The sequence below is a fragment of the Pseudophryne corroboree genome, chromosome 6 (assembly GCF_028390025.1).
Source record: "Pseudophryne corroboree isolate aPseCor3 chromosome 6, aPseCor3.hap2, whole genome shotgun sequence".
Taxonomy (NCBI): Eukaryota; Metazoa; Chordata; class Amphibia; order Anura; family Myobatrachidae; genus Pseudophryne; species Pseudophryne corroboree.
This window is the reverse complement of record NC_086449.1, coordinates 267,768,948-267,793,545: the sequence shown is the minus strand read 5'-3', so window position 1 is coordinate 267,793,545 and position 24,598 is coordinate 267,768,948. Positions and strand designations below refer to the sequence as shown.

Genomic DNA, 24,598 nt, shown 5'->3' with positions numbered 1-24,598 from the left:
ATGGGCGGAAAATCACGTGATAGCACTGTCAGCAGTGTTCATTCCGGGAGGGGACAACTGGGAAGCAGACTTCCTCAGCAGACACGACTTCCACCCGGGAGAGTGGGGACTTCATCCAGAAGTCTTCAAAATGATTGTAAACCGTTGGGAAAGGCCACAGGTGGACATGATGGCGTCCCGCCTCAACAAAAAACTAAAAAGATATTGCGCCAGGTCGAGGGACCCTCAGGCTATAGCTGTGGACGCTCTAGTGACACCGTGGGTGTACCAGTCGGTTTATGTGTTCCCTCCTCTGCCTCTCATACCCAAGGTACTGAGAATAAGAAGGAGAGGAGTAAGAACTATACTCGTGGTTCCGGATTGGCCAAGAAGAGCTTGGTACCCAGAACTTCAAGAAATGATCTCAGAGGACCCATGGCCTCTGCCGCTCAGACAGGACCTGCTGCAGCAGGGGCCTTGTCTGTTCCAAGACTTACCGCGGCTGCGTTTGACGGCATGGCGGTTGAACACCGGATCCTAAAAGAAAAGGGCATTCCGGAGGAAGTCATTCCTACACTGATTAAAGCTAGGAAAGATGTGACCGCAAAACATTATCACCGCATATGGCGGAAATAGGTTGTTTGGTGTGAGGCCAGGAAGGCCCCAACGGAGGAATTTCAGCTAGGTCGATTTCTGCACTTCCTACAGTCAGGGGTGACTATGGGCCTAAAATTGGGTTCCATTAAGGTCCAGATTTCGGCTCTGTCGATTTTCTTCCAAAAAGAACTGGCTTCCCTGCCTGAAGTTCAGACTTTTGTAAAGGGAGTGCTGAATATTCAGCCCCCTTTTGTGCCCCCCAGTGGCACCTTGGGATCTCAACGTGGTGTTGGATTTCCTAAAGTCGCATTGGTTTGAGCCACTTAAAACCGTGGAGATAAAGTACCTCACGTGGAAGGTGGTCATGCTATTGGCCTTGGCGTCGGCCAGGCGTGTATCAGAATTGGCGGCTTTGTCATGTAAAAGCCCTTATCTGATTTTTCATATGGATAGGGCGGAATTGAGGACTCGTTCCCAATTCCTTCCTAAGGTGGTATTAGCTTTTCATGTGAACCAACCTATTGTGGTGCCTGCGGCTACTCGGGACTTGGAGGATTCCAAGTTGCTGGACGTAGTCAGGGCCCTGAAAATATGTTTCCAGGACGACTTGAGTCAGAAAAACTGACTCGCTATTTATCCTGTATGCACCCAACAAGCTGGGTGCTCCTGCTTCAAAGCAGACTATTGCTCGCTGGATCTGTAGCACGATTCAACTTGCACATTCGGCGGCTGGACTGCCGCATCCTAAATCTGTAAAAGCCCATTCCACGAGGAAGGTGGGCTCTTCTTGGGCGGCTGCCCGAGGGGTCTCGGCTTTACAACTTTGCCGAGCTGCTACTTGGTCGGGTTCAAACACGTTTGCAAAATTCTACAAGTTTGATACCCTGGCTGAGGAGGACCTTGAGTTTGCTCATTCGGTGCTGCAGAGTCATCCGCACTCTCCCGCCCGTTTGGGAGCTTTGGTATAATCCCCATGGTCCTTACGGAGTTCCCAGCATCCACTAGGACGTCAGAGAAAATAAGAATTTACTCACCGGTAATTCTATTTCTCGTAGTCCGTAGTGGATGCTGGGCGCCCATCCCAAGTGCGGATTGTCTGCAATACTTGTATATAGTTATTGCCTAACTTAAGGGTTATTGTTTGGAGCCATCTATTCGAGAGGCTCAGTTGTTGTTCATACTGTTAACTGGGTATAGTATCACGAGTTGTACGGTGTGATTGGTGTGGCTGGTATGAGTCTTACCCGGGATTCCAAATCCTTTCCTTATTGTGTCAGCTCTTCCGGGCACAGTTTCCCTAACTGAGGTCTGGAGGAGGAGCATAGAGGGAGGAGCCAGTGCACACCAGGTAGTCCTAATTCTGTCTTAGAGTACCCTGTCTCCTTCGGAGCCCGCTATTCCCCATGGTCCTTACGGAGTTCCCAGCATCCACTACGGACTACGAGAAATAGAATTACCGGTGAGTAAATTCTTATTTTTTTGCCTTATGTTCCCCCACAGCAAAAGAAAACACCACAATATCAGATGCAGTCCTTTCGGTCGCATAAATCCAGAAGAAGTCGGGGCTCTTCCTTCCTCGCCAGAGGTAAGGGTAAACGGAAAAGAATGCCTGCCACGGCTAGTTCCCAGGAGCAGAAGTCCTCCCCGGCTTCTACTAAATCCGCCGCATGACGCTGGGGCTCCACTGAGGGAGTCCGCGCTGGTGGGAGCACGTCTTCGACTTTTCAGCCACGTCTGGATTCAGTCAGACGTGGATCCTTGGGCGATGGAAATTGTATCCCAGGGCTACAAGCTGGAATTCGAAGAGGTGCCTCCGCGCCGAATTTTCAAATCGGCTTTACCAGCTTCTCCCCCAGAAAGGGAGATAGTTTTAGCTGCAATTCAAAAGCTGTGTCAACCGCAAGTGATTGTCAAGGTTCCCCTAGTTCAACAGGGGAAGGGGTACTATTCAACCCTGTTTGTGGTTCCGAAACCGGATGGCTCGGTCAGACCCATTCTAAATCTAAAATCCCTAAACCTGTACTTACAAAAGTTCAAATTCAAGATGGAATCGCTCCGGGCAGTTATCTCCAGCCTGGAAGGGCGGGATTTTATGGTGTCACTGGACATAAAGGATGCATACCTTAATTTCCCCATATATCCCCCTCATCAAGCGTACCTGAGATTCGCTGTACAGGGCTGTCATTACCAGTTTCAGACGTTGCCGTTTGGGCTTTCCACGGCCCCGAGGATTTTCACCAAGGTAATGGCGGAAATGATGGTGCTCCTGTGCAGGCAGGGAGTCACAATTATCCCGTACTTTTGACGATCTCCTGATAAAAGCGAGATCGAGATATCAGTTGCTGAAAAGCGTGTCGCTCTCCCTGAGAGTACTCCAGCAGCATGGATGGATTCTAAATCTACCAAAGTCACAGTTGGTTCCAACGACTCTGCTATCGTTCTTAGGCATGATTCTGGACACGGAACAAAAGAGGGTTTTTCTCCCGAGGGAAAAAGCCCAGGAACTCCAGAACATGGTCAGAGACCTGTTAAAACCGAACAGAGTGTCAGTTCATCAATGCACTCGAGTAATGGGAAAAATGGTGGCAACCTACGAGGCGATCCCCTTCGGTAGGTTTCATGCGAGGACGTTTCAGTGGGACCTTCTGGACAGGTGGTCCGGGTCCCATCTTCAAATTCATCAGAAAATAAGCCTGTCCCCAAGGGCCAGGGTGTCTCTTCTGTGGTGGCTGCAGAGTGCTCACCTTCTAGAGGGTCGCAGGTTCGGCATTCAGGACTGGGTTCTGGTGACCACGGACGCGAGCCTCCGAGGATGGGGAGCCGTCACACAAGGAAGAAATTTTCAGGGACTATGGTCGAGCCAAGAGGCTTGTCTACACATCAACATTCTAGAATTAAGGGCCATATACAACGGCCTACGACAAGCAGAGAATTTTCTTTGCGACCTACCGGTTCTGATTCAATCAGACAACGTCACAGCCGTGGCTCATGTAAACCGCCAAGGTGGTACAAGGAGCAGAGTGGCAATGGCGGAAGCCACCAGGATTCTTCGCTGGGCGGATAATCACGTAAGCGCTCTGTCAGCAGTCTTCATTCCGGGAGTGGACAACTGGGAAGCAGATTTCCTCAGCAGACACTATCTCCATCCAGGAGAGTGGGGACTTCATCAAGAAGTTTTTGCAGAGATAACAAGTCTTTGGGGACTTCCTCAAATAGACATGATGGCGTCACGCCTCAACAAGAAGCTTCGGAGGTATTGTGCCAGGTCAAGGGACCCTCAGGCTGTAGCGGTAGACGCACTGGTGACACCGTGGGTGTTTCAGTCGGTCTATGTGTTCCCTCCTCTTCCTCTCATCTCAAAAATATTGAGAATCATTAGACGAAAAAGAGTTCGTACAATACTCATTGTTCCAGATTGGCCTCGAAGGGCCTGGTATTCAGATCTTCAGGAGATGCTCATAGAAGATCCATGGCCTCTTCCTCTCAGGGAGGACCTGTTGCAGCAGGGGCCCTGCGTATTCCAAGACTTACCGCGGTTACGTTTGACGGCATGGCAGTTGAACACCGAATCCTAGCTGGGAAAGGTATTCCGGGGGAAGTCATCCCTACTCTGATAAAGGCTAGGAAGGAGGTGACGGCGAAACATTATCACCGTATCTGGAGGAAGTATGTATCTTGTTGTGAAGCCAAGAATGCTCCTACGGAAGATTTCCACTTGGGCCGTTTTCTCCACTTTCTACAGACAGGAGTGGATATGGGCCTGAAGTTAGGCTCCATTAAGGTACAGATTTCGGCCCTATCTATATTCTTTCAGAAGGAATTGGCTTCTCTCACAGAAGTCCAGACTTTTGTAAAGGGAGTACTGCACATCCAGCCTCCTTTTGTGCCCCCAGTGGCACCTTGGGACCTTAACGTGGTGTTACAGTTCCTAAAATCTCACTGGTTTGAGCCTCTTCAAACAGTTGAATTAAAATTTCTCACTTGGAAGGTGGTCATGTTGTTGGCCTTGGCATCTGCAAGGCGGGTGTCCGAATTGGCGGCTTTGTCTCACAAAAGCCCCTATCTGATTTTCCATGTGGATAGAGCAGAGTTGAGGACGCGTCCTCAATTTTTGCCTAAGGTGGTTTCATCGTTTCATATGAACCAACCTATTGTGGTGCCGGTGGCTACGGGAGACTTGGAGGATTCCAAGTCCCTGGATGTAGTCAGGGCCTTAAAAATTTACGTAGCCAGGACGGCTCGGATTAGGAAAACAGAGCACTGTTTGTCCTGTATGCGGCCAACAAGGTTGGCGCTCCTTCTTCTATTGCTCGCTGGATCTGTAACACGATTCAGCAGGCTCATTCTACGGCTGGATTGCCGTTGCCAAATTCGGTAATAGCCCATTCCACTAGGAAGGTGGGCTCTTCTTGGGCGGCTGCCCGAGGCGTCTCGGCGTTACAGCTTTGCCGAGCAGCTACTTGGTCGGGTTCAAATACCTTTGCAAAATTCTGCAAGTTTGATACCCTGGCTGATGAGGACCTCATGTTTGCTCAATCGGTGCTGCAGAGTCATCCGCACTCTCCCGCCCGGTTTGGAGCTTTGGTATAATCCCCATGGTCCTTACAGAGTCCCCAGCATCCTCTAGGACGTAAGAGAAAATAAGATTATAAACCTACTGGTAAATCTGTTTCTCCTAGTCCGTAGAGGATGCTGGGCGCCCGTCCCAGTGCGGACATATTTCTGCAAGGCTTGTATATAGTTGTTGCTTACATAAGGGTTATGTTACAGTTAATATCAGTCTTTGGCTGATGCTGTTTTGTTCATACTGTTAACTGGTTGCGTATATTCCAGGTTATACTGTGTGGATGGTGTGGGCTGGTATGAATCTTGCCCTTGGATTAACAAAAATCCTTTTCTCGTACTGTCCGTCTCCTCTGGGCACAGTTTCTCTAACTGAGGTCTGGAGGAGGGGCATAGAGGGAGGAGCCAGTGCACACCCATTCTAAAGTCTTTAGAGTGCCCATGTCTCCTGCGGAGCCCGTCTATACCCCATGGTCCTTTACGGAGTCCCCAGCATCCTCTACCGACTAGGAGAGAAAGATTTACCGGTAGGTTTAAAATCAAATTTTCCATTGCTTTTATCTAGTGATCATCGTTTGGTTGAGCCAGCCTTGTGAGCAATTGTACATTGCCGGTGTCTAGTAAACTTAATATGGAGGGGAGAGGCCTGTGGAAGGCCTTTGCAATACTGTCTCACAGGTCAGGATGATACATGTGTGAAATAAGCTCTGCAGTAGTTGCTCACATGCCTGCTTCTAGCTAACTAGAAATAGAAAGCTTTGTTTCTGCAGCAAGGCTTCTTACCTGCCAGCACAAAAGGAATTTATACCCCTTTTACATCTGGACCTGTGCTACTGCTCCCTTTCCCACAGCGCTCACCAACCCGGCATATTGCCGGGTTGGTGACGCGGCAGGGCGGCGCTGGGAGATCACATGATCTCCCAGCGCCGCCCTCCCATACACTGTGAACGGGAGCCGTGTCGCCTCGACACGGCTACCGTTCACACTACACAGCTTACCAGGTTGAACACGTGTTCAACCCGGCAAGCTTACCCGGGTAGGATTCCCGGATCACTTGATCCGGGAATTTGCAGGGGGACCCTTTTCCACTAGGAAAAAACACGGGAAAATGCGCGTCCCCGCGCATTTATCCGTGTTTTAAAAGCTAGTGGAAAAGGGGTTATTGAGAACAGGCATTCACCTTTCTAGCTGGTTGTGGGCAGCTACTTAAAGAGTTTTGTAAATTTACAGTTTTATGTTCTAACAATATGTATAAAATAATTCCTAATGGTTCTATCGTTTCTCACTCAGGCGATACTTTGCCATATTATGATGGCTTTAAATTTTATTTGTAACTTTTTACAGCGTTCTGGCCGAAACACCTCAAACAATACACCTCAGATGCGTAAAACTCACGAATCATTTGGAAGCAGGACCGATAAAAAGGAGAAAATGAGGCACAATCACTTCATCAAAACCGCCCAGCCTTATAAACCGAAGGTAGGGCAATGTTTCATAGAGAGATCAGCAAATTGCTGGGATCATATAGTTACACCCTTCCAGCTTTATCGGCACTGAACCGTTGTCCGAAGCTGCTTGTGTAATATCCGATCATGCCTGTATGAACATGTTAAAGTGATTTGCTAGATTGTTAATATATCTGATCTCTACTATCATTATTACGTGGACAGCAGAAGTAGCAGCGGATACTGTGCCAGGTATTTTGTTTCATTCAGACTAAACACAGCGGCTGCCTTGATCCATTTAGCTGCCACTCATGTTGCTTTCAGGGTCCACTTTAAGAAGTTCCCTGCAGTGTGTCTGTCACTGATTTGTAGTCTTAGATTGCCACACAGAGACATGTACAGTATACATAGGCCCCAAAATTAAATCCTGCTCGCAGTGGAAATGTAATGCTGAGCAGAGATGCAGATGGCAAGCAGGTGGTGGCCAGCTGCTATGAGGAGAGGCAGGACTCAGGTGTTCCACTTCTCTCTCCCTCCAGAAACTCAGTCCCCATCTCAGTATTGCATATAGGTTGTCCAAAGTTCTAGTTATGCGTTTGTTGAAGTCCATCTGATATTGTTTGCACTCTGCAATTCAAAAATGCACCTAGAACATTTGCTTCTCTCATCATACTGTCTGTATAGCTGTATTGGCGATAATTGAAGCTTGGGAAGGTCATTTTTGATAGGAAGTCCAGTGGCTACTAGAGCTGTCATCACATGTTAAGGTTTGACCTTAAACAATTCATTAGATGAACAATCTATTTCTAACGCAGAAAGAATGATCACATTTGGGTGGTTCAGTCATACGCTGATCAGATTGTTTTGAGCCACAGACCCAAAAAAGAAAATGCAAGAAGTGCTAGTTTTACCAAAGCATTATAAGAAAAGCCGTCAGTAATCCTACCCTATGGTCTCAAATGATATACTAGTGAATATTTGCTTCTGGCCACCAAAAACTTCCAAACAATTTAGTAGAAACCTCAACAAACTCCTTCACAGGAACTTCCGTAAACTCTGATCCATACATTTGTTTAGTCTATTTGTGTAACACCTGAATTACAGTTTTTTGGGATATACCCATATGTCATGAAACCTATGTGGAACATATGGTCTGTTATGACATCTGCATGACTGAGCAGTTTATTTTTTAAACTTCCACATGCCTGTCTATGGGTTATTATTTTTATGACTCTCCTAAGCTTGGAGTCTGAGTAATGTGTGTTCTGAAGACTTTGTACTGTTTACTGTATGACAGTGTGCACTGTGGGTGTACTGGTTGTGCAAACATAAGGTAAAGCATCTCTTACCCACTAGTCCAGCAATTAATGAAGCAGACTGAGGCATCCGTTTTGCGAGACATAACACAATTAGACAAACCATGTTCATGTTTGCTAGAAATAAAGGGAAGTGTGTGTATCTATCTAATATATATTATTATTCTTTCTGCTGCGGGGTACAATGGGCTCCACAAGGATAGACATAGGGGTGTAGAGTAGGATCTCGATCCGAAGCACCAACAGGCTCAAAAGCTTTGACCTTCTTCCCAAGATGCATAGCGCCGCCTCCTATATCACCCCGCCTCCCTGCACAGGAGCTCAGTTTGTAGCTGGATGTCAGTAGACATTACCTGCTGCAGCTCCATCTCTCCCCCAGTGGCGCTGTACACTCCCGTGCCCTGGTTGCCGGGTACCTACAGCAGGAGGCTCCGGTTTTCTTCCAAGTTAGTCACACACGGCTCGGGCTCTCCGGGATCGCGTGGCCGCACTTCGGGAGGGATAAGTGGGTCCCGCTCGCGGGACCCGTACTTTATCGCGATCCTGCGCGGCTGGTGGGAGGCGGGCTGCGCGCGCTGGCGGTGGACACTCTGGCAGTACAGGTGATCCCACTAGATCACCAGGGCATGGGTGCTAGTCAGGTTTTCTGCATACGCTAGTTCATAAACTAACACCTCGTGTGGGATCCCCAATGCCGGTGCAACCGTTTGTGGTCCCTGCAGCTAACCCGCTGTGGGCGGACGATTTATCTGCTCAAATAAAGAAGTTGAACCAGTCCCTGACTAATAAAAAGTCTGACCGGCGCTGGCCTACGTCCAAGTGGTCCTCTAAGTGAGCGCTCGTCTCCTCACAATCCACTGCTGTCACTGACACCTCGTCGGATGAAGACGGCACTTACACTGACCCCACAGGTTCTGACTCGGATACGGCTGATGGGGAGGGTGGTTCACGTGTGGATGTTCCTGATCTTTTGGAGGCTATTAAGTTGATTTTACAGTTTACGGATGATCCAGAGCCATCCGTTCCTCCTAAGAAACCAGATAGGTTCAAGCGTCAGAAGGTGATTAAACAAGTTTTACCTCACTCTGACTACCTAATTGATATACGTCAGGAACCCTGGGAAAACCCGGGTATGAAGTTTGTGCCTCAAAAGAAGATGCTGGCTCGCTATCCCCTCGCGCCGGAGCTGAATTGGGAAACGCCTCCTCCAGTGGACTCGCATGTGGCTAGGATGGTGGTTTCCTCAGCTCTACCGGTCACCACCGTCACGTCTCTAAAAGAGCCTACGGATAAACGTGTGGAGGGTTGTCTGAAAGCGATTAACACCCTCACGTGTGCTGCACAAAGGCCCACTATTGCAGCTACTTAAGCTGCAGAGGCCATTGAAGCATGGGCCTTGGAGTTAGATGCTGAAATCTCCTCTGACCATGCTAGACAATGCTTGTTTTATATTGTCACAGCTTCTCGTTGTATTAAAGAGGCAGCTTCTGATGCCGGTATCCTGGCAGCCAAGGCCTCTACTACGTCAGTGGTCTGTGGATCTGGCCTCTAGAAAAAGCCTGGAGGTACTCCCTTTTAAGGGAGATATTCTGTTTTGGGGAGGATTTAAATAAGATTGTGGCTGACTTGGCTACTGCCAAAAACTACCTGTCTGCCAAGTACTGCTTCTTCTGTGTCGAAGGCTAAAGGTACTTCCTTTCGCCCCTTTCGTCCTTCAGGTAAAGCAAAAGGTCAGGCGTACAACAAGCAGGCCCGCACTTCCAAACCTGGTGAGCCTAAGCCCAAAAGAGCCTGGGCTTAGCCAGCTTCCAAGACAGATAAGCCTGCTGCATGACGGGGCGGGCCTCCCACTGGGGGATCCCAGGGTGGGGGTCCGGCTTCTAGGGTATACCCATGAATGGTTGAAGACCACTTCAGATGCCTGGGTACTGGAAGTCGTCACTCAAGGTTACGCCATAGCCTTCAAAAACAGACCCCCTCATCGATTTTGCCAGACAGATGTCCCGTTGGACAAGACAAAGGCAAACACTCTACATTCGGTGGTACAGACCCTCCTGGATACAGGAGTCGTAGTACAGGTGCCTCTTGCGCAGAGGGGCCGGGGGTACTATTCTCCGCTGTTTCTAGTCCCGAAACCGAATGGGTCCTCCCGGCCCATTTTCAACCCCAAGGCATTGAACAGGTTTGTGAAGGTTTCCAAGTTCCGGATGGAAACCCTTCGCCCTATAGTTCTGGCCTTGGAACCTGGGGACTTCATAGTCTCCCTGGATATACAGGATGCTTACCTGCATATTCCTATAGCAGTGTCTCATCAGCAATACCTGAGATTTGCGATTGGCAACTGCCATTACCAGTTTCGGGCGTTACCTTTTGGTTTAACAACGGCTCCGCGAGTCTTTACAAAAGTCATGGCGGTGATGACAATGGTACTCCGCCGTAAAGGGGTCAGGATACTGCCGTATTTGGACGACTTGTTAATCCTGGCAAATTCCCCAGAACTTCTCCTGCGTCCTCTAGATGTGACGGTCCGGTTTCTGCAAGCCCACGGGTGGCTCATCAACTGGAAGAAGTCATCCCTGATCCCTGCTCAGAGCATGGTGCATCTGGGAGCACTATTGGACACTCACAACCAGCGGTTGTTCCTGTCTCAGGAGAAAGTCCTGAAACTTCAGGACAGGATTCGTTGCTTCCTATCTCGTCCGCAAGTGTCGATACATTCTGCGATGCAGGTGCTGGGCCTCATGGTGTCAGCATTCGACATGGTGGAGTACACTCAATTTCGCTCTCGCCCTCTCCAGAGGCTGATTCTAGCCAAATGGGACGGACTGCCTCACCGGATCAGGTCTCAAATTATCTCATTGAATCCGGAGGTCTGTCTGTCGCTGCTCTGGTGGCTCCGGGACCAGCAACTGTGCAGGGGCCGTCCGTTCTGGATATCCGACTGGGTCCTGTAGACGACAGATGCCAGTCTAAGAGGTTGGGGCGCGGTGCTTCGGATCAAGATCCTACTCTACACCCCTATGTCTATCCTTGTGGTGCCCAGTGTACCTCGCAGAAAGAGTTTTAACAAAGGTAAGTTCTTACCATAAATCTCGTTTTATTTATATGGCACCACATGGGTACCGCAGTGCCCAATTACAGAGTACATATGCACATAATCAAAACAGGAAAACAGTGACTCACAGTTGAAGACAATATCAGACAAGTACAGGGTAACTAAGCATAACTACATCAGTAGACTGCAGGATTTGGGCAGTTGAGGATTATTAAAGTAAGAAAAGGATAATAAATATACAATGCTGCGTCATTTGGGGGCAGTCAGAAATCAGAAAACAGAGGAATCCTGGCGGTCACAATCCCAACGGATCCTGAAGGCAAGTACTGGGGTCAGAATTAGGCACTAGGGGGGGGGGGGGGGGGGATTCAATTAGCCCCAATAATTTACCAGGAGTTCAAGTGTGCTATGGTCTGACTACATTTAACATCCACCCTCTTGCTTGTTAAGGTTACATTTTGGTTTATACGTATTGTGATTTGTAAAATCAGAATGTTTGGACACCTTACAACTAGTGATGAGCGGGTTCGGATCCTCGGGATCCGAACCCCCCCGAACTTCACCCATTTTACACGGGTACGAGGCAGACTCTGGTCCTCCCGCCTTGCTCGGTTAACCCGAGTGCGCCCGAACGTCGTCATCCCGCGGTCGGATTCTCGCGAGATTCGGATTCTATATAAGGAGCCGCGCGTCGCCGCCATTTTTCACTCGTGCATTGGAGATGATCGTGAGAGGACGTGGCTGGCGTCCTCTCTGTTTCTGTGTTCAGTGTGCTGCAAATATCTGTGCTCAGTGTGCTGCAAATATCTGTGCTCAGTGTGCTGCAAATATCTACGTTCTCTGCCTGAAAAACGCTCCATATCTGTGCTCAGTGTGCTGCAAATATCTGTGCTCAGTGTGCTTTATTGTGGGTAATGGGGACCACCAGTATTATATAGTAGGAGGACAGTGCAGAGTTTTGCTGACCAGTGACCACCAGTATTATACGTTCTCTGCCTGAAAAACGCTCCATATCTGTGCTTCATTGTAGTATATAGTAGGACAGTGCAGAATTTTGCTGACCACCAGTATATATATATATATATATATATATATATATATATATATATATAGCAGTACGGTACAGTAGTCCACTGCTCTACCTACCTCTGTGTCGTCAAGTATACTATCCATCCATACCTGTGGTGCATTTCAGTTTTGCACAGTTTGCTGACCACCAGTATATACTATATAGCAGTACAGTACAGTAGGCCACTGCTCTACCTACCTCTGTGTCGTCAAGTATACTAGTATCCATCCATACCTGCGGTGCATTTCAGTTTTGCACAGTTTGCTGTTCACCAGTATATACTATATAGCAGTACGGTACAGTAGGCCACTGCTCTACCTACCTCTGTGTCGTCAAGTATACTATCCATCCATACCTGTGGTGCATTTCAGTTGTGCGCAGTATATATAGTAGTAGGCCATTGCTATTGATATATTACTGACATATAATTCCACACATTAAAAAATGGAGAACAGAAATGTGGAGGTTAAAATAGGGAAAGATTAAGATCCACTTCCACCTCGTGCTGAAGCTGCTGCCACTAGTCATGGCCGAGACGATGAAATGCCATCAACGTCGTCTGCCAAGGCCGATGCCCAATGTCATAGTAGAGAGCATGTAAAATCCAAAAAAATAAAGCTCAGTAAAATGACCCAAAAATCTAAATCAAAATCGTCTGAGGAGAAGCGTAAACTTGCCAATGTGCCATTTACGACACGGAGTGGCAAGGAACGGCTGAGGCCCTGGCCTATGTTCAAGGCTAGTGGTTCAGCTCAGCTTCACCTGAGGATGGAAGCACTCATCCTCCTGCTAGAAAACTTAAAAAGGTTAAGATGGCAAAAGCACAGCAAAGAACTGTGCGTTCTTCTAAATCACAAATCCCCAAGGAGAGTCCAATTGTTTTGGTTGCGATGCCTGACCTTCCCAACACTGGACGGGAAGAGGTTGCGCCTTCCACCATTTGCACGCCCCCTGCAAGTGCTGGAAGGAGCACCCGCAGTCCAGTTCCTGATAGTCAAATTGAAGATGTCACTATTGAAATACACCAGGATGAGGATATGGGTGTTGCTGGCGCTGGGGAGGAAATTGACAAGGAGGATTCTGATGGTGAGGTGGTTTGTTTAAGTCAGGCACCCGGGGAGACACCTGTTGTCCGTGGGACGAATATGGCCATTGACATGCCTGGTCAAAATACAAAAAAAATCACCTCTTCGGTGTGGAATTATTTCAACAGAAATGTGGACAACTGGTTTCAAGCCGTTTGTTGCCTTTGTCAAGCTGTAATAAGTAGGGGTAAGGGCGTTAACCACCTAGGAACATCCTCCCTTATACGTCACCTGGACTGCATTCATCAGAAGTCAGTGACAATTTCAAAAACTTTGGATGACAGCGGAAGCAGTCCACTGACCACTAAATACCTTCCTCTTGTAACCAAGCTCCTGCAAACCACACCACCAACTCCCTCAGTGTCAATTTCCTCCTTGGACAGGAAAGCCAATAGTCCTGTAGGCCATGTCACTGTCAAGTCTGACGAGTCCTCTCCTGCCTGGGATTCCTCCGATGCATCCTTGAGTGTAACGCCTACTGCTGCTGGCGCTGCTGTTGTTGCTGCTGGGAGTCGATCGTCATCCCAGAGGGGAAGTCGGAAGACCACTTGTACTACTTCCAGTTAGTAATTGACTGTCCAACAGTCCTTTGCGAGGAAGATTAAATATCACAGCAGTCATCCTGCTGCAAAGCGGATAACTCAGGCCTTGGCAGCCTGGGTGGTGAGAAACGTGTTTCCGGTATCCACCGTTAATTCACAGGCAACTAGAGACTTGATTGAGGTACTGTGTCCCCGGTACCAAATACCATCTAGGTTCCATTTCTCTAGACAGGCGATACCGAAAATGTACACAGACCTCAGAAAAAGTCACCAGTGTCCTAAAAAATGCAGTTGTACCCAATGTCCACTTAACCACGGACATGTGGACAAGTGGAGCAGGGCAGACTCAGGACTATATGACTGTGACAGCCCACTGGGTAGATGTATTGCCTCCCGCAGCAAGAACAGCAGCGGCGGCACCAGTAGCAGCATCTCGCAAACGCCAACTCGTTCCTAGGCAGGCTACGCTTTGTATCACTGCTTTCCATAAGAGGCACACAGCTGACAACCTCTTACGGAAACTGAGGAACATCATCGCAGAATGGCTTACCCCAATTGGACTCTCCTGGGGATTTGTGACATCGGACAACGCCACCAATATTGTGCGTGCATTACATCTGGGCAAATTCCAGCACGTCCCATGTTTTGCACAATTTGGTGGTGCAGAATTACTTAAAAAAAACAACAGGGGCGTGCAAGAGATGCTGTCGGTGGCCCGAAGAATTGCGGGCCACTTTCTGCATTCAGCCACCGCGTGCCGAAGACTGGAGCACCAGCAGACAGTCCTGAACCTGCCCTGCCATCATCTGAAGCAAGAGGTGGTAACGAGGTGGAATTCAACCCTCTATATGCTTCAGAGGATGGAGGAGCAGCAAAAGGCCATTCAAGCCTATACATCTGCCTACGATATAGGCAAAGGAGGGGGAATGCACCTGACTCAAGTGCAGTGGAGAATGATTTCAACGTTGTGCAAGGTTCTGCAACCCTTTGAACTTGCCACACGTGAAGTCAGTTCAGACACTGCCAGCCTGAGTCAGGTCATTCCCCTCATCAGGCTATTGCAGAAGAAGCTGGAGACATTGAAGGAGGAGCTAAAACAGAGCGATTCCGCTAGGTATGAGGGACTTGTGGATGGAGCCCTTAATTCGCTTAACCAGAATTCACGGGTGGTCAATCTGTTGAAATCAGAACACCACATTTTGGCCACCGTGCTCGATCCTAGATTTAAAACCTACGTTGTATCTCTCTTTCCGGCAGACACAATTCTGCAGAGGTTTAAAGACCTGCTGGTGAGAAAATTGTCAAGTCAAGCGGAGCGTGACCCGTCAACAGCTCCTCCTTCACATTCTCCCGCAACTGGGGCTGCAAGTAAAAGGCTAAGAATTCCGAGCCCACCCGCTGGCGGTGATGCAGGGCAGTCTGGAGCGAGTGCTGACATCTGGTCCGGACTGAAGGACCTGCCAACGATTACTGACATGTCGTCTACTGTCACTGCACATGATTCGGTCACCATTGAAAGAATGGTGGAGGATTATATGAGTGACCGCATCCAAGTAGGCACGTCAGACAGTCCGTACGTATACTGGCAGGAAAAAGAGGTAATTTGGAGGCCCTTGCACAAACTGGCTTTATTTTACCTAAGTTTCCCCCCTCCAGTGTGTACTCCGAAAGAGTGTTTAGTGCAGCCGCTCACCTTGTCAGCAATCGGCGTACGAGGTTACTTCCAGAATTATAATCTATTCCTCCGTGGAGACATTCACCAGCAATTGCCTCCAGAAAGTACACAGGGACCTGAGATGGTGGATTCCAGTGGGGACGAATTAATAATCGGTGAGGAGGGGGATGTACACAGTGAAAGGGGTGAGGAATCGGAGGATGAGAAGGAGGTGGACATCTTGCCTCTGTAGAGCCAGTTTGTGCAAGGAGAGATTGATTGCTTCTTTTTTGGTGGGGGCCCAAACCAACCAGTCATTTCAGTCACAGTCGTGTGGCAGACCCTGTCGCTGAAATGATGGGTTTGTTAAAGTGTGCATGTCCTGTTTATACAACATAAGGGTGGGTGGGAGGGCCCAAGGACAATTCCATCTTGCGCCTCTTTTTTCTTTCATTTTTCTTTGCATCATGTGCTATTTGGGGACTATTTTTTTGAAGTGCCATCCTGCCGGACACTGCAGTGCCACTCCTAGATGGGCCAGGTGTTTGTGTCGGCCACTTGTGTCGCTTAGCTTAGCCATCCAGCGACCTTGTTGCACCTCTTTTTTTTCTTTGTATCGTGCTGTTTGGGGACTATTTTTTGGAAGTGCCATCCTGTCTGACACTGCAGTGCCACTCCTAGATGGGCCAGGTCTTTGGGTCGGCCACTTGGGTCGCTTAGCTTAGTCACACAGCTACCTCATTGCGCCTCTTTTTTTCTTTGCATCATGTGCTGTTTGGGGACTATTTTTAAATCTGCCATCCTGTCTGACACTGCAGTGCCACTCCCAGATGGGCCAGGTGTTTGTGTCGGCCACTTGGGTCGCTTAGCTTAGCCATCCAGCGACCTCGGTGCAAATTTTAGGACTAAAAATAATATTGTGAGGTGTTCAGAATAGACTGGAAATGAGTGGAAATTATGGTTATTGAGAATAATAATACTATGGGATCAAAATGACCCCCAAATTCTATGATTTCAGCTGTTTTTGAGGTTTTTTTTGTAAAAAAACACCCGAATCCAAAACACACCCGAATCCGACAAAAAAAATTCATGGAGGTTTTGCCAAAACGCGTCCGAATCCAAAACACGGCCGTGGAACCGGATCCAAAACCAAACACAAAACCCGAAAAATTTCCGGTGCACATTACTACTTACAACCAACTGCTTAAGGGCTTTTCAAGGAAACTATGGGGGGTCTTCACAACCTCCTCACATCTCCTGCTGTTAGCCATATTACACAGTGCTTGATGGCAGTCTTTGGTTTCAGTTGTTGATGTGTTAGCATCCTGTTGTAGCGATCAGTCTTTGTTGACTTCATTTACCTGTTATTCAGTGTAATCTCTGTTCATGTTTGTTGTGCGTGATTGATTCTCATGGGGATATTACTATGGCTATGTAAATGCATGGTCCTTTGCTAGAGGAGTGCTTGTCTTTCAGTTTCCAAAAAATGCATGCACCCTCTTACATCTGTAGAAAGTATATTCCCTAAATATCTGACATTATCAGCAATGTTTTAATTGATGTGTCCATTTAGCGCCTAGATTTTGTCTGGCATTGATGTGCAGTTACCTTGCATGAACCATGTATATTGTGTTATATTTCACTATATTAAGTTTTTATTTTCTGTTTTTAACAGTTATTGTGAAATCAATGTGTCTAATACTGGTAATCTAAATGGTCTAATTAAGGGTAGTTTAGAAATGGTCAAAATATTGCAGTTGGTAGACACAGTATTTACCACCACAAAGTACAAGCTACTTCCTCTTAGAACAAACCACCTTACTGAAAGTCACCTAGAAATATGCGTTTCTGCTAGTATTTATCTGGGAGATGCAAATTTCATTACATTAAACATATAAGATGAAGCTTGGTTTACACAGAAATATTGTGTCCTTAATATTGAAAATTCTTCCCTAATTGCAGGGTCATTCCACATCAAATCACCCCAAAAAATATAGAAATGTCCACCACCCATCTCAGATTTTTACGATTTTTTTTTTTTTTTAAGTTGAGAGGATGTCAAAACAACTATTTCTGCCAAATATCTCGACTGTCTTGAGAATTTGTTTATTAAATATTAATTTTTACATTTATTAAATTATTTACTTATTGCGGATTCTTTATCCAGTTTATTTGAAATATCATGGGTGTTTATTAAGGAATCACCACAAAATTTGCACCTCCCATGGTAACTCTTCCTCCTCAATCCATAAATCTAAACCAAATCACTTTATCTGCCTTAAGTTTCGAGTTACGGCAAAAACGCACATTTTTCAAAAAGACTTAAAAACGCTAGATTCAATCAACATTAGATATCCCAATTTTTTTGTGTGCTTTACATTATCACCACACAAAAAATCAGCATGGTACTGTTACTATTGTACCGCATACATAATGAACACAAGATATCATGACATTTAAAAACTTAAACTTAACTTGAGTCCCTAACTTATTTAATTTCACAGACTACATGGTAAAACATTCAAGAAAACTTAAAGAAACCCATAGCATACTGGCAGAACCTGAAAAATATAGAGGGAAAGCCCTTCCTGTACAAATTGTTCATCAGGTACAGCAGTTTTGTGAAGATGATGAACATTCTCGCATGTGCCCTGGGAAGAAAGTCTGTTTCTGTAAAAGTTCCAGGAGGAAAAAATTCACAGTAGATTTGAAAGAGCTTTATCTTAATTTCAAATACCGTTTTCCAGACATTCATTTGGATTGTTTAAGGTTTGTTCCTTACGACCTACATGGTGTGTTAGTTAGCGTTGCTGCAAGTTGCTGCTGTATTCTGTGTGTTTTTCTCTGGCTGGGTCCACAGGATTATCCACAGGATAACATTGGGATATTGTCGAGCGACAGCGAAAATGGCACCAACACGGTCACGAGCTTTCTGGCCTCCCAGGATGCATTGGGGCCTCCACTATATAGTCCCGCCCACTGACTCAGTCAGATCAGTTTTTTGCTTGGTGCGGCAGGAAGCCGCATGGTCACAGGGCTGCTGTGAGAGCAGCCTCAAGCTTTTATTATTTTATTTTTATAGACTTACTATATTGGTTTTTTGAAGCGACTTATCTTAACAGCGTCCTAAACGCATTCTAGAAAAAGTCGCTCCAACGACTCCCCACCGGGTCGCAACAACGCTTACCTTCGGGTATCGGTGTTGTCTCGACGGGCGTCTGTGTCGGATGTTCTAGCAGGTCCAGTAGACGTAACCAGGCTGTGGCCGGAGCATGGGGAGACGGTGAGTCTATGGACTTCCTCTTACTAGAGGGGTCAGGACACAGCTACACTGATTTTGATGGAGACTACAAACATTGTGTTGATGCGCCGAACATCTAGAGTGCGACAGCGCTACGCTACGGGGATCATAGGCGCCAGGACTAGGTAGAGGCCGCGATCCTGGGAGTTCAAGTCAACAGGGGGATTCAGACGCTCTCCTGGCCGCCCCTCCTCCGAGATCATGGCCAGTTCCCGCGTGTTTCTCGTTTCATGAACTAAATGACCTCACTTCCGGCTCAGACGCTACCACGAGGGTACTCGGTCGCAGCTTAGACGCTGCGGTTGTGTACACTGGAGATATAAACCCGCCCAGACCGAGTCGCAGGCCTTAGCGTCTGCATACACGTGGAAGTCGCTCAGCGTCCGTCTCCGTTTGTGAGCGTCCGTGTCCGTTATCAGTTATCAAGAGCGGCAGTGTACATCAGTAGCGTCTGAATCCACTCAGCGTCTTACGAGCGTATTTGCTTGGATATGGAAGTGTGTTGAGTCTACCTGTATCCCGCTCTACGGAGACAGGGTATACAGTACTAAAAATTCTCTCTACTTCTTAGTATGCATGGTTAAATTTTAGTACCTATTGCATATGAGACCTGTATATTACTGTGTTTTCTGCATGCTATGTTGAAAAAAGAACCAGTTTAAATCAGAAGTACAATTTTCCTACTTATGTATAAGTTGTTATGGAGGTTGTAATCTCATATGGCAATGTCTAATGCTTTAACATGTGACTGCTAGTATGTGTGCTGACTTTTCTGTGTAATGTCAGTCCTGTTCTGACCCTCAAATCAGGTGCACTGTGGTCAGATTGATCTCACCTCTATATACTGATATATAGGGTGTATTTCAGTCACAAATTGTGTAGTCAATAACATTGTGTTAATACCATGTCTGTGAGCGGCAAAAGTGATGAGGAGAATTTGTCAAGCACTCCTACAGCCCTAACATGCTTATCTTGTAAGTCAGAGGTAATTGATATGAATCAATTGGTCACTTATGAGGGTTTGTGTGCAAACTGTTTTGCTTTTCAGCGAAGTAAAAAAACAGGAGTTTGTTCAGCCACCAACAGAGCCACCATGGAATATGTTCGCAAAGACTCTATCTTCAATAGCGGACAGGTTAGCTCCGGTAGCACCACCTCAAGGGTTAGGTTACAGCTCCCTTCCTATGGTTTGGTTCCAGTAGCCTCTACAAGCAACCAGGGGACAGGTAAGACTAAGACAGATACGTCTGTGTGGCAGACTACACAAGATGATACATCGGATGATGATGATACAATAGATTCAACTCCGTATGATGATCAGTCGCAGAGCTTTAGTTCAGAATATGTAGCTGAACTTATTAATGCTGTGAAGGCTGTTCTCTCGTTGGAAGAGCCAGCCAAGACAGTGTTAAAAACTAAAGCACCTGTATTTAAACGAACAAAGTCAGTGAAAGCTGAATTCCCAGCGTCAGATGAGCTGACGGAAATGATGGATGAGTCATGGGCGGTGCCCAGTAAAATGTTTAAGATTCCTAAAAGATGGGATTCTTATTATCCATTTCTAGCTGTGGATTGTTCGAAAAGAGAAGTTCCTCCAAAAGTAGATGCACATGTTCTGCGACTTGTGCATAAATCTGCTTTACCACTGTCATCTATCTCACTAAATGATGTCACAGACAGAAGGGTAGATAGCCTTTTGAAAAATATTTTTTCTCTAGTAGGAGCAGTGGTAAGACCTGCTATGGCTTCGGCCTGGGTAGCAAAGGCAATGGGCGAATGGATACAGGAACTTGAGAATGACATCCCCAAGAGGATCGTTTTTGCCGTTTAAGACAATCTGCCCAGTATTTGGAAGAAGCAGCTATTGATGTAGGTACAGTTGCTTCTAAAGCTTCAGCCTTGACAGTAGTCGCTCGCAGAGCAGTTTGGCTACGGACCTGGAAGGCAGATGCGGAGTCCAAGAAAGAATTGGAAGCATTGCCTTTTGTCGGTAATATATTATTTGGAAAACCTTTATCGGATATCCTAGAGTCAGAGGCTGAATCGAAAAAGGTCAGATTTCCGGCTGCCTATAACCCTAAGTCCAAGGGTTTAAAATTTCGCTCATTTCGTTGGCAACGCGAAAGCTAAAGAGGAGCCTAAGCAACCCCAGTTTAAATCCAGGGGTAGGAAGCAGTGGGCTAGTAAAAAGCCAGCTTCCAAACCTGAACAGAAACAGTCAGCCTGAAGAGACGGGCCTCCGCCTGGAGGTTGGGTGCCGACTCCTTCTTTTTGCACACATATGGCAACAGTCAACAGCAGATGCTTGGGTGCAGAAGGTAGTATCTCAGGGGTATGGGTTCCCATTCAGGAGGCAGCCTCCTCAAAGATTTTTTTGCACCAGCCCATCTCGTATAGAGTCGAAGGCCAATGCCCTGCAAGAAGCAGTCCAAAAATTACTGCAGTCAGGTGTGATTGTCCCAGTGCCTCCATCACAAAGGGGACAGGGGTTTTACTCCAATCTATTTCTAATCCAGAAGCCAAATGGGTCATATCGACCAATTCTAAATCTGAAAATGTTGAACAACTACATATGGATCCCGAAGTTCCACATGGAGACGTTACGCTCCATAATGTTGACTATGGAACCGGGAGACTATATGGTATCTCTGGATGTACGGGATGCTTACCTACATGTACCTATAGCACTATCACATCAGTGTTACCTCAGGTTTGCCATCCTCAAGGAACACTACCAGTTCCAAGCTCTGCCCTTCGGGCTAGCTACAGCACCCAGGGTGTTTACCAAGATCATGGTGGTTATGGCAGCTTGTCTGCGCAAGCAAGGGATAAGAATATTCCCATACCTAGACGACCTATTAATCTTAGCACAGTCGCAAGATTTACTGTTGAGCCATCTCCAACAGACGATAGTTTGTTTACAGAGACACGGGTGGCTCATAAATTGGGAGAAGTCGTCCCTGAATCCGTCACAGCGGATGGTTCATTTGGGAGCCATATTGGATTCAGACCTACAGAGTTCTCTTACCAGAAAAAAAAATAGTCAAGGTGCAGGTCACGGCTCAGGAAGCGTTGCAAGCCCAGACAATGTCAGTCCATGCAGCAATGCGACTGTTGGGTCTGATGGTATCAACGTTCGACATGGTGGAATATGCGCAATTCCACTCCAGACCGTTGCAGCATCTCATTTTGACCAAATGGAACGGAAATCATCAAACGATAAAAAAGCAGATGATAAAGATTCCAGTAAATGTAAAAAGGTCTTTAGCATGGTGGCTACAGACAGACCATTTAAACAAGGGGAGACCCTTTTGGATAAAAGAGTGGCAAGTCCTGACGACAGATGCCAGCCTGCAAGGTTGGGGGGAGCATTATCATGTAAGTCTCCTTTCCTAAGTTTTTTTCCAGACAGAGCAGTTCTCAGAACGAGATCTAGCTATCTTCCAAAGGTGGTATCAAAATTTCACCTGAATGAAGAGATTGTAGTCCCCGCTTTTCAGATATCGGGACTATCTGCGGGAGAAGCGTCGCTGGACGTGGTCCGGGCTTTAAAAATCTACATAGATCGTACTAGTGCCATCAGGAAAACAGATTCCCTCTTCATCCTCTACGGATTCCATAGAAGAGGATGGCCTGCTAGTAAACAGACGCTGGCGAGATGGCTCCAAATGGTAATATCAGAAGCTTATTCTCATGCAGATCTCCCTATTCCGGCTAATGTCTCTGCACACTCTACACGTAAGGTAGGTCCTTCTTGGGCAGCACAACAGGGTGCATCAGCAGAACAGATATGTAGGGCAGCCACATGGTCTTCCATAAACACATTAATCAGACATTATGCCTTGGATACTTTTGCCTCTCAGGACGCAGACTTCGGGCGAAAGGTCCTCCTGTGCAATCAGGAGCGTCCCCACCACTAAAATGGCTTTGGGAATCCCAATGTTATCCTGTGGATAATCCTGTGGACCCAGCCAGAGAAATGAACGTTATGGTAAGAACTTACCATTGATAACGTGATTTATCTTATGTCCACAGGCATCCACAGGGATCCCACCCTGACGCATCTGATTTGAGGATCTAGACAATCACTAAACTTCTTCCTTCTTGTATGGAAGGGTGTGCATGTGTGTTCTTATCGCCTGTACAGGTCTCTACCTAATGTTCCTGCCTAAAATCGCTGTTGAAAGAACTGATCTGACTGAGTCAGTGGGCGGGACTATATAGTGGAGGCCCCAATGCATCCTGGGAGGCCAGAAAGCTTGTGACCGTGTTGGTGCCATTTTCGCTGTCGCTCGACAATATCCCAATGTTATCCTGTGGATACCTGTGGACATAAGAGAAATCACGTTATCAACGGTAAGTTCTTACCATAACGTTCATATTCACATACTGGTGCTTTACTCAGACCGACAATTGAGTCGGCATGGGTATGTAGCGCAGTTGCAGCCTGGACAGATTCCCTGTCGGCTGATTTTGATACCCTAGATAGGGATACTATTTTGTTAACTCTAGCTCATATTAAAGACGCAGTCTTGTATATGAGAGACGCTCAAAAGGACATTGGGTTGCTGAGTTCCAGAGCCAATGCCATGGCTGTTTCAGCGAGAAGATCCTTATGGACCCGCCAATGGACGGGTGATGCGGATTCAAAAAAGCATATGGAGGTTTTACCCTATAAGGGTGACGTGTTGTTTTGGGGATGGGCTTGCGGACCTGGTTTCCACAGCTACCGCGGGTAAATCTACCTTTTTACCTTTTGTTCCCCAACAGCAAAAGAAAACTCCACAATATCAGATGCGGTCCTTTCGGTCGCAGAAGTCCAGAAGAGGTCGGGGATCCTCCTTCCTTGCCAGAGGTAAGGGTAGAGGAAAGAGAACACCTGCTTCGGCTGGTGCCCAGGAACAGAAGTCCTCCCCGGCTTCTACAAAACCCACTGCATGACGCTGGGGCTCCCCTGCAGGAGTCCGCACCAGTGGGGGCACGCCTTCGACTCTTCAGCCAGGTCTGGGTCAGGTCAGACGTGGATCCTTGGGCGTTGGAAATAGTTTCCGAAGGCTACAAACTGGAATTCAAAGAGGTGCCCCCACGCCGATTCTTCAAGTCGGCCTTACCAGCTTCTACCCCAGAGCGGGAGGTAGTGTTAGCTGCAATTCAAACGCTGTGTCAACAGCAAGTGATTATCAGGGTTCCCCTGAGCCAACAGGGAAAAGGGTACTATTCGACCCTCTTTGTGGTCCCGATGCCGGATGGTTCGGTCAGGCCTATCTTAAATCTAAAATCCCTAAACCTGTACTTGAAAAGTTTCAAATTCAAGATGGAATCGCTCCGAGCGGTAATAGCAAGCCTGGAGGGGGGGGATTTTATGGTGTCACTGGACATAAAGGACGCTTACCTTCATGTCCCCATATATCCCTCTCATCAGGAGTACCTGAGATTCGCTGTACAGGATTGTCATTACCAGTTTCAGACGTTGCCGATTGGGCTTTCCACGGCCCCGAGGATTTTCACCAAGGTAATGGCGGAAATGATGGTGGTCCTGCGCAAGCAAGGAGTCACAATTATCCCATACTTGGACGATCTCCTGATAAAGGCGAGATCAAAAGAGCAATTGCTGAGAAACGTGTCACTCTCTCTGAGAGTGCTTCAGCAACACGGTTGGATTCTAAATCTACCGAAGTCACAGTTTGTTTCCAACAACTCGACTGGCGTTCCTAGGTATGATACTAGACACGGAACAAAAGAAGGTTTTTCTCCCGATGGAAAAAACCCAGGACATCCAGAACATGGTCAGAGACCTGCTAAAGCCAAAAAGAGTGTCCGTTCATCACTGCACTCGAGTTCTTGGAAAAATGGTGGGGGCCTACGAGGCCATCCGCTTCGGCAGGTTCCATGCGAGGACGTTTCAATGGGACCTTCTGGACAAATGGTCCGGGTCCCATCTGCAATTAAATCAAAAGATAACACTGTCCCAGAGGGCCAGGGTGTCTTTTCT

General features: G+C 47.2%; 1 protein-coding gene across 1 annotated transcript in view; it reads left to right on the top strand.

Annotated features, from left to right (window-relative positions):
- Positions 1-24,598, top strand: part of TRPM7 (transient receptor potential cation channel subfamily M member 7) — a 431,707-nt gene that overhangs the window by 251,266 nt on the left and 155,843 nt on the right. Inside the window, exon 15 of the mRNA XM_063925998.1 lies at positions 6,484-6,618. Coding sequence (XP_063782068.1) covers positions 6,484-6,618 — 135 coding nt within the window. The remainder of the gene's footprint in view (positions 1-6,483; positions 6,619-24,598) is intronic.